This window comes from Siniperca chuatsi, linkage group LG13, assembly GCF_020085105.1.
Source record: "Siniperca chuatsi isolate FFG_IHB_CAS linkage group LG13, ASM2008510v1, whole genome shotgun sequence".
NCBI lineage: Eukaryota > Metazoa > Chordata > Actinopteri > Centrarchiformes > Sinipercidae > Siniperca > Siniperca chuatsi.
Window position 1 is genome coordinate 21,922,407 of NC_058054.1, and position 10,021 is coordinate 21,932,427.

The 10,021-nt window shown below is 40.0% G+C and overlaps 1 protein-coding gene across 1 annotated transcript; it reads right to left on the reverse strand.

Moving 5' to 3' along the window:
* Positions 1-751: 751 nt before the first annotated feature.
* On the reverse strand, positions 752-4,206 carry erich2 (glutamate-rich 2). Its single transcript, XM_044220434.1, has 12 exons — positions 4,051-4,206; positions 3,615-3,657; positions 3,325-3,373; positions 3,123-3,159; positions 2,997-3,033; positions 2,845-2,905; positions 2,067-2,106; positions 1,887-1,981; positions 1,641-1,771; positions 1,387-1,444; positions 1,220-1,291; positions 752-1,136 (listed from the first exon to the last, which is right to left on the reverse strand). Exons 1-12 carry the CDS (start codon positions 4,056-4,058, stop codon positions 919-921), a joined length of 849 nt encoding a protein of 282 aa, XP_044076369.1. The 5' UTR covers positions 4,059-4,206; the 3' UTR covers positions 752-918.
* Positions 4,207-10,021: the final 5,815 nt, after the last annotated feature.

Sequence of the window (10,021 nt, forward strand, 5' to 3'; positions counted from 1 at the left end):
TCGGATGTCACATACGTCTGCGCACCAATCAGAGATCAGCAACATTTGAATCAAACTGTTTCCATCCACTACTGTTATGTGAATATGTACATGATGTAATGAAGAGAGCATCAGTCAAACCTCAAACAGTGAAAAACAATGTAGAAAACATGATGGAAATAAGTCATTTATGTTTAGCCACATTTGAATCAAACTGTGATGACAGTTGGTGGGCTGTTTGCTTATGTTACCAGGCCACTGTTTGTCAAATCTGATCAAACCACACCAAATTTTTCCCAAAAGTTGAAATTAGGTTGTTGCATATTTAGTCGTGAATATTTAACATCACATAGAAATACTTACATTTCAGACCATGTTGTCAGGGCCTTTAAATTGTAAAGAATGTTAGTTGGATACACTGTAACTAATACATTTGCAGTGGTTATTCAGTGAAGTGCTGAAGCCAATTGGCCAGGAGGGAAATGACCTCCCAATGCTGAATCTGGCTTTATGCAACTCTCTCGCAATGTTTTAATGATCAAAATGTTCAGGATTTAATCTTACTATTGTATCTCATGATATTAAACAATCAGACTTTTTAATAGATATGAATCTAGTGGATCTACCTTTAACTGGTAAAGTTAATTCCTGCTTTACATTTTCTTCTGCAGGTCCACAGATGATTGGATTTATATCAGCAGAAGCTTAGCTTAATATTTTAATGACTTTGTACTCCAAAGCTTATATGTTTCCATGAAACATGGGCATCAGCTTTATCCACAATAAATATTTTATTTGCAAGTGAAATATTAAAAAATACTTACTCTACAAAATGCACAAAGGCTGCTACTGTGCAAAGCAGCTTTGTGGATTAAAATAAATACAATTTTCTCTGTTGATAGAACCTGACATTGCCTCTGTTATATTGGCACAATAGATTTAGGGGCAAATGTGAGAAGGAGGACACGGCTTGTGTCTGTTCACTTGCTTTTCTTCTTCTTCATCATCATCTGATGGCGAAGAAGAGGAGCAAGACGAAGAGGAGCAGCTTGAGCTCTGAGATGACTCCACATCACTTCTAGAGTCTTCGGTTTCTCCATCCTCCTCCTCCTCATCTTCTTCATCATCTTCCTCAGTGCTCTGCTCTGTCTCTGGATCTAATGGAAAAAAAGGCATGGCACAAAATCCTGGAATATGCAGCGTAGGTGTTTGTTTATGTATAAAAAGGGGGGACTCTCACCCTCCAACAGCTTCTTCTGGATCAGTGGGAGAAACTCAGAGGCCTCAGGATTATCTGGTTCATAGGTGAGAACTGGAACGAGGAGAGAAGAGGCAGCATTGGCTGACTACACCAGTGGCTGATTTATTGCCTGACAGACATGCGGTTGATGGCTGCAGGATACATACTCATCTGACACAGTTTGCTGGCCAGCTGAAAGTCTCTGTCCATCACAGCTCTGAGGAACTGAAACCATAAATTCTCACTTGACTTTCAATTTCTTTCAACTGAACACATCCAAGTTGAGTAAAAATATATCTTTGACTAAAATGATTAAAATCCTTTTTGGCATCTGAAATGAAACTAAAAACTACTACAGTTCAGCCCATCGTCTCACCAGAGCATGAAGTGTGGAATCATTGATAGTGATTAGTCACTTTACCTCCATTATCAGCTCCACTGGTGCCTTAATGTCTTCATCCTCAACATCCTCTTCCTCAGTCTGTTCTTCCTCCCCGTTCACCTCATGCATATGAGGAGGCTCAACTGCTGGGCGAGCATGTGTCGTTCCTCCTGGCAGCCATTATCATCGTCACGATCATCATTATTGTCAACACATCTCACTCTCTAAGTTTCTTTTCTCCACGTTTCTTTCTTTGCATTTGGAGTTTGTTCTACAACAACATACCTGTTACTGCTGAGTCTGGGGGCTGTGCTTTCCTCAGCTCTTTCATTTTCAGCTCTTCATCGGGCACTGTAGTCGACTGCGCTTGTTCTTCAACCCTGAAATCACATGTAAGATTTAAAACAGTGTGTTGGCGATATTTCATTTGTGTTATCACCTACTATGTGATTTCTGAGTACAGACCTTGGTGTTATGTTGATGGATTCCTTTGGGTCCTGTGGTTCTGCAGGAGAACCACAGACATACAAGAAATTTAATTCAGCAGCAAAAAAACCATAGCATGTATTACTTTTTTTTTGTTGGCACAATAGATAGTAGTATTTACTGCTAATTCTGTGTGAAGAGGACAAGCTGAAACTGTCCTTAGATATGATGTAAACAAAACATTAAACTCACTAACAGTCTGGAGACATGATGAGGAAAATGACAGAGAGCAAAGAGCATCTCAAGATAATAAAATAACATTACTGCAAGTGTAAATTAAACCAAATGGAGACATGATTAAAGGGTGAAATGAAATTCCTCTGTCAGGTCATCATCAATTTACAGTGTCACGTTCATTTTTTCAGCAGGTATTTTGTGGTGAAGTGTTCTTTACTTTTGGTGTACCCAACCTGCAGGAGACAGGTTTCTGTTGCAGTTAGTGACTTTGTGTGTTTTGTCAGATTTAACAAGCATGGACATACACATTTATCCATTTACTTGTGGAGAGTGATCAACAGCAATTGCACTGAAAAAAAGGAAGTGACTTTTTTCAATCATGATGAAGCAGTAGCTGCACTCCTTAACGTGTCCGAGGCTTGTATTGCATTCTGGTCTTTTGAGGCTGCTTTCAATGGAAACATTGTTATCTCTGCCGGTTCAGAAACAGATTTCTCCCTGTATAATTGCTAAACACTGTGTGAAATAGTACTGATGAGATTAGTTTTCCCTCAGTTTCAGAGAGTCCGCCACCACATACCGTCTTTATTCGGCACTTCCCCACTTGGAAACCCAGACTTTGGAGTCTCCGGGCAAGAAACCTTTAGAATGACAAAAATGTTAAGTAGAGCAGTGATGCAAAACGTGTTTCTGTCAATTCAGTCTTGGTGTAGTCTATCACAGAATACTGACCTGTACAGAAGGAGGCAGTGCACGGGCAGGAGGACTCCTGCATGATGCAAAAAGTAAATAAAATAGTTGATGAGCATGGTGTGTTATGGCAGAAATGTATATTTGCTAAGATGGGATTTTTCTTACCTAGCTTTATTAGTGACTGCCTTTTTCCCCACTTTGTCTGGAACATAATCAGAATATGAGCTTGGCAATGAAAGGCTGGTGAGCAGCATAAGCACAAGGTGGAACTCAAGGAAAATCTTTTGTCTCATTTCAGTCTTGAAAAAGGAAATAAGACTGGATGGGATGTTTTGTACATTGATGTGAAGTCTGAATTGCTTCTTACCATTGGGTTTGTGTGTCTCAGCATGAGCAGAGGTGACTTCTACTGCCAGCTACATCCAGGTAGAGAGATCAAAATGAATGTAACATTAATACAATGTTTATTGGCAAACAGTAACAATGCGCAAGCATGGACAATGTGTGACCTATTCAAAGCAACCAGCATCATAACCAACAACTGCAAAAGGGGCAACACTGAATATTAACAATGTAATCCATATAATGTAGGCTAGATAGAAAACTAAAGTGTTGTAATAAAACAGAACACAGTTGACTTTATTCTTTAGTGTTTACCTGTTTCTGTGAACCAGTGGAGGATTTCCCCAAACACTCTAACCTGGACAACAAAATATTGCTTGTGAGTTAATTAACATGGATTATAAAATCCTAACATTTCAATACGAAGGTTTATGTGTGGCACTTCGGTTTATATAGTGACCTTATATAGCTTCTTTTTTTTTTACTATTTAAGGTTAAAACAGTATTTTTTTCACAAGAGCTTAGGTCAACTTTTTATGTATTTAAGTATTTATTTATTTAAGACCTGCTGAAACATCCGTACTGAAATAAATTGCATCATTATCTATCATGTTAATTTACCACAGTAGCTAGTTAAGTAGCTTAAGTTAGCAGGAAGCTAACGTTGCATAAAGAACTGTAAGCATCCAGTGACTATGTTTTGTGAATTAACGTTAACGTGGCTACTGTTAGTAAGCTACCCGTTGCTCACCTGCTCATGGAGGAAGCACCTTTAGGTACTAATTTTTGGAAATTCTGAAACTTTCCTCTTACGTTGAAGATTTTCTCGTTTTATAGTTAGCTGACTAGCTAAGTTACAGTCAGTGGAACAGACGATGGTTGCGACGCAAACACTCGTTACCATAGTAATGGAGCAACTCCGAGTCAACGCTGCCTTCAAGTGCTGTAGGAAAGTTTGCAATTAGAAAAATATGCAGGCCAGAGACAGATTAATTTTGTTCCCTGACTTTTGGAGTGTTGAGACCATGTCAACTGATAAAAGCGGTCATGTAGTACTGTACGTAGTTGTTTTTCATGTGATGTGTTTCTGTTCATTGCATGGGTTGTTAAACTTTTAATTAGCCCATTATATACAGGTGTTATAAAAAGTTTTGTCCCACATGTCTTATTATTTGATGAAACATCACCACAACCTACTATCCATAATTCTGCTGTCTATTCCCCTTTCAGTTTGTAACAGTAGTACAAAGTTGTTTTGGCGGCTTCATTTGGGAAATAAAAAAGTCACGTTTACAGTATTTAAGCTCAGAAATAAGATATTTTAAAGGCTTCTTTCCCAGACCCCTATTACACAAAGTTTAGCTGTTTCTGTCCACCCTCCATATCAACCATATTTTATCCAATAAGTAGCTGTAACTGCTACATTAGCTGCGCATACATCGAAAGAGCTGTCCTCAGTCTTGAATCTGTGTGTCAATGTGCGTGTGTGAGCATGTGAGGAGTATTGTCTGTGTGGTTAATAGGTTCAGGCCTCCTCAGCACTTGGCTGTATTGTTTCACGGTTGTCTTATAATCTCAGGAAGATATAAACTGTCAGATTGACAGGCTAAAGACTCAGACTTCCCACAGAGACCAAATTAGCACATGACTGACAGGCTTGTTCATTTTCTGCCAGAGTTTGAAGCACTGTTTAGAGAAAAGTGAGGTTAGTTTGGACCTACTCTCTCTCTCTCACACACACACACAAACACACACACACGGAAACACACATCAATTAAGCAGTGCAGTGAAGTTGCTCGGACTGAGCTCTCCCTTGGGATCCCTCACTGATTCCACACTGAACTGTGTGCATGTGTGCTAGTGAGTGTGCACATGTGCATGCCTCTGTGTAGACTGTGTGTTGTTTTCACGAGTGTAAAAAGTGGAGAGGAGGCTATGAGGGGCCGTTTGGGACATTATTCACAATTACTATGCATATAGGCTACATGTACTTTTCCGCTCACATACACATATGAAACCAAACTCATTCACATACTATAAAATGCTGAAAACCACACACACATACAACTGAAATGCTTTTACATACACAACTCTCATGAAAACTGTTGAAAAGCTTTCACACATACCAGTGAAGTGTGCTCATATACAGTTAAAATGCTCATATAGCATTGTGAAAACCTTTTACATAAGCTAGTGAAAAGCGTTCACAGTTACTAATGAAAAAAATACTGATGTTGTATGACATCATTTCAGCTTGGTGTATGAGAGGATTTCAGTTGAACAGGAAGGTGTTTCAGTTGAACAGGAAGGTGGTTGAGAAAAGAGAGTGCATTTCATAATAAAGGGCGTTTGTTCCCCACGCTGATGTCCGTTCAACAGCCTACAAGTAGCCCAACCAAAGCAGCTGCGATATTTAACAAAATATTGGCCTCAGTGGAGACCATCAGAACCCTGTCAAATGCAACAACAATGGAGCAGCAACTGATCACAAGCTGAACAGTCTCCTAGCATCGCTCTTCCCATCCCGCCAGCCTTTTATACAGTCTATGGTTGCAGCGGGTCAGTGCCAGCTGCAGCTTCAGTCAGGACAGAATGTGCACCACGTTATCAAGCACAGCAGTGCTTCGGCACATGGACATTAGGCACGTGGAGAAAAGGGGTAATTATATATAGTCTGAGTTTGAAATTATCTCTCACAGTGCCGTCCCACATTAGATAACGTTGTGTGAGAGTGTTTCAGTTGTGTATGTAAAAGCATTTCAGTGGTATGTGTGGTTTTCAGTATAGTATGCGAATGAGTTTGGTTTCATATGTGTATGTGAGAGGAAAAGTGTCATGATACGCAGAGGAATCTGGACCCAAAAGTAAGACTCAACAGAGGTTAGTGCAGTGGAAGATCTCAGTTTCTTTGACAAAATCAGATGAGATGGATAAACTGGGTCAGAGGGCAGATCCGCAGAACAGTGACGAGAAGCTGAGCAGAACAAACGGGACTGACAGACAAACATGGGGAGAAGAAAAGCGGCACATTCAGAGCATGAAAGAAAAGTACATGTATTTGCATGGTAATTCTGAATAATGTCCCTAACGGCCCCTCATAGGAGGCAATCGGTCTTATTACTGCACAAGCAGAAGAAACCCAGCAGAGAAATAGACCAGAACAAGGGCAACATCAACTTGTTGTTTCTCATTGAATGTCATGGAATTCTTAATCTTTTAGATTACATTTAAAAAATGGTAGAAGATTAACATACAGATGCCAGTGAGAGTTCAGTCTGAAAGAATCTAAACGGTCGTGTCATATCTCTGTTGTCTGTCTCCTCATGTTGTCCCTGTATGGATGGTTGTTGCCATGGAACCAAACTAATTAAAGCAGCTATGCCTCTTGTCTGTTGTTCCTTCACAGTTTGTGGTAATAGAGACTTGCACTAGACATCTACTGGCTTTTGGATAGTCCACCGACTGTCCCAAAATATTTCACAATGTTTTATCAGCATAACACTTAACCTTGTGACATTGTGTCAGTTGCACACTATGAAAGATTAATAGATATCATGTTTCGTGTGTAATTTCTGTAGACTTTGTGATCGGTTAATTTTACATATGACTAATGACTTTTGCATATTTACACGGCACAATTTGCAACTAAAATGTAAGATCTAATTGTTCCTGTATAATGTGCACTTAACAACATGCAATATTAAATGCAGTGTCATCAAGACAAATTCCTGTGTGAATATTGTAAAACAAAAATAAGTGTGAGAGTGCACACAGTCCTACCTGGAGGTTATTGACCCCTGAAGTCTGGCAATTTGTTGTGAACAGGTTGCATTTATTAAATGCTGCTCATCTAAAATCTGTTCTGCTTTGTCCTGCCAAAATAAATGCCCATTCATTTCTTGCAGCATCACAGGTGCACAATTCAAAAAGGTCAGACAAATATACAGGACACCTTCCATGCATGGAAGCAGAAGTAAGCACACCCAGTCTGGGCTTCAATGCTCGCAAAAGATGGCAAGAACCTACATTTTGAGCCAGATATTTTTCCCATTTAATTTTAACCCTGTAAACCTATACAGACCCACCGGTGGCTCAGTTATTACAAACTCAGTGCTGTGCAGCAGGCATTGTTTGAACCCACACAACTTTACTTTAAGTTCTAACCAACCAACTATATCAGGCTGTATTTGGAAATGTGTAAAGAAACAATATGCACATGATCTAGAATATTTTCATTTGACTGAATGCAGCAGCCATAAAAATATGAGATAATAGAGTCTTGGATTTTAATATTTCAATCAGTAAACGTCATGGAGCTTCAATGAAGAGTTGGAACGAGCTCAGACGATATGTAAAGAGATGACTTTTCCAACTTGAAAGCCATTGAAGAGGAAAAAGGGGGACAATTGTATTTTAATGTGTTATTAAAGCCCCTGGTTTTCAATCTTAAGTATGTGTCTACATATATTCATGACAAAAATAAGCAACAATTAAGAGTTATTTGGGGGGGGAAAGTTACTAGTATTTATTAAGAGTTTCAAGGTAAAAAAAACTCTTGCTAAACTCTGATTGGTGCATGGTACATGACATCACATTTTCCTAACTAAGAGCCGCCCACTTCCAACCATTGAGAAGAGCACAGACAAAACAAGAAATACAGAAATCTCTCATGTGAAATAACCAAAACTTATTGTAACTTTGGCAGAAAATCTTGTCTTCTTGTAGGAGCCCATTAGTCGCAGTAAGAAGCTGTTCTGGAAAATAGGTTTTCTGGGCCTTTAAGAGCCTATCTAGAGTTCATTAATATCCAAGAATGCTAACTTCTGCCTTCATCCGAACCATGTTTCCTGACCCAGCCAGTCATGTCAGCTCTGATTTTACAGCAATTTGGCAGCAATGAGTCGCTTGATGTCAAATGTCAAACACCAAGGTGGAACATGAGCTGCTAAAGCTGCTCTGACACTGTCACCTTGTTTTTATGGAGACCCCCCCCTCCACACACACACACACGCACACACACACACACAACTCCTCCTGCCCAACAAGAGAAGAGACAGGTGGAGAGAGCCACAAAATGCACACACACATACACACAGCACCAGCTGCCCATCAGGCACACACAGGCACACCTGCCATAGAAGGTTGATGGGAAAATATATTCCACACAGACGACATGATAACAGAATCATTTCACACTTCAGTGATCCTCTGCACATTCTCTTTGTGTGCACGTATGAGCTTGTGTGTGTGTGTGTGTGTGTGTGTGTGTGTGAGCACCAGCATGCACATCTATTAGTGTGCTGGTGGGTTGTATGTACTGTATTTGTCTTTAGAGACTCTGCTTCTCACACATTTCCATATGATGAGCCCTGAGGCCGCCTTGACAGCAAAAGAGAGCACAGACGAGGAAAAGGGACAGGAAGACACATCGCAGTCCTTCAGGACATCGCAATGTAGAATGTGAAGCGTGTATTTCTGCGATGGAAGACCACTGAACATACTGTTCCCACTGTACCATTATTAACAGGGATCAGCATTAACAAGGGGGTGCAGTCTCTATTCACCATAAGTTTGTATGTATATGTGGCACACTGATGCTCATGTTACTGTGTCCTCGGGCACACGTGTTTATGAAGCATCTGTGCAGGTCTGTCAGTGTGATGTGGTGTATGACGATCCATCCTCACGCCTCACAGCCTCTGGCAGGCTGAAGGCTAATAATAAATGCAAATTACAATCAGAGGAGCAGATCAGAGCTGGAGAGGATAATTGCTCCATTATGGCTGGGTGTGTTTGTGTGTAGATGGATGTGTGTATCTTGTATAACAGAGAGAGAGAGAGGGAGGGGGGTTGCCAAATACCAGGTGCTGACGTCACAAACAGACTACATAACGGGGCAAGTGAGGTATTGCAAGAATTGATTTATTTGTTGGACAAAATTTTCTTTTCCGGTATGAGAGCCAAGTAAGGCTAATTAAAGTATGTGATGTAACTGTGATTCACAAATCAAAATAGAGAAAGAAAGTTCTAAATTACAAGCTGCACCTGAATGCCACTGTCAGTGTTTGAAATACAGAGCTGTGTCAATATTGTGTGAATTCAATTTACAGAGAAGGCATGTGTCTTTCTCAATGACATTCCATAATTTTCCATTTCATTTCGTTTATTAGGATCCTCGTTAGCTTCATCAAAACAGAGGGTAGTGTAATTCTTCCTAGGGTCCTTACACACACACATATATAAACACGCACACCACATCCATGTTCCAGTGTGTAGGATTTAGTGGCATCTAGTGGTGAAATTGCAGTCTGCAACCATCTGAATACCGCTCGCATCACCCTCCCCTTCCAAGCGTGTAGGAGAAACTATGGTGGTCACGAAACTTGCAAAAAACCTATGAATGAACCCAATTTCCTGTAAAAAATTACAGTTCAACACTTAAATAGTTCGACGTTTTGGGAAATTTTCTTATTTGCTTTCTTCCCGACAGTTAGATGAAAAGACTGACACCACTCTCATGTCTGTACAGGAAATAGTAACCAAAGAGATGGTTAGCGTAACGTAGCATAAAGGCTGGAAGCACTGGAAACAATTAGCCTAGCGCTATTCAAACGTAACAAAATCCACCTAATGTACCAGAACCTCTAAATCTCACTAATTAACACTAAGTATCTCATTTGTTTAATACATACATGAACCTAAGTGTAAAAACGAAACTTTGT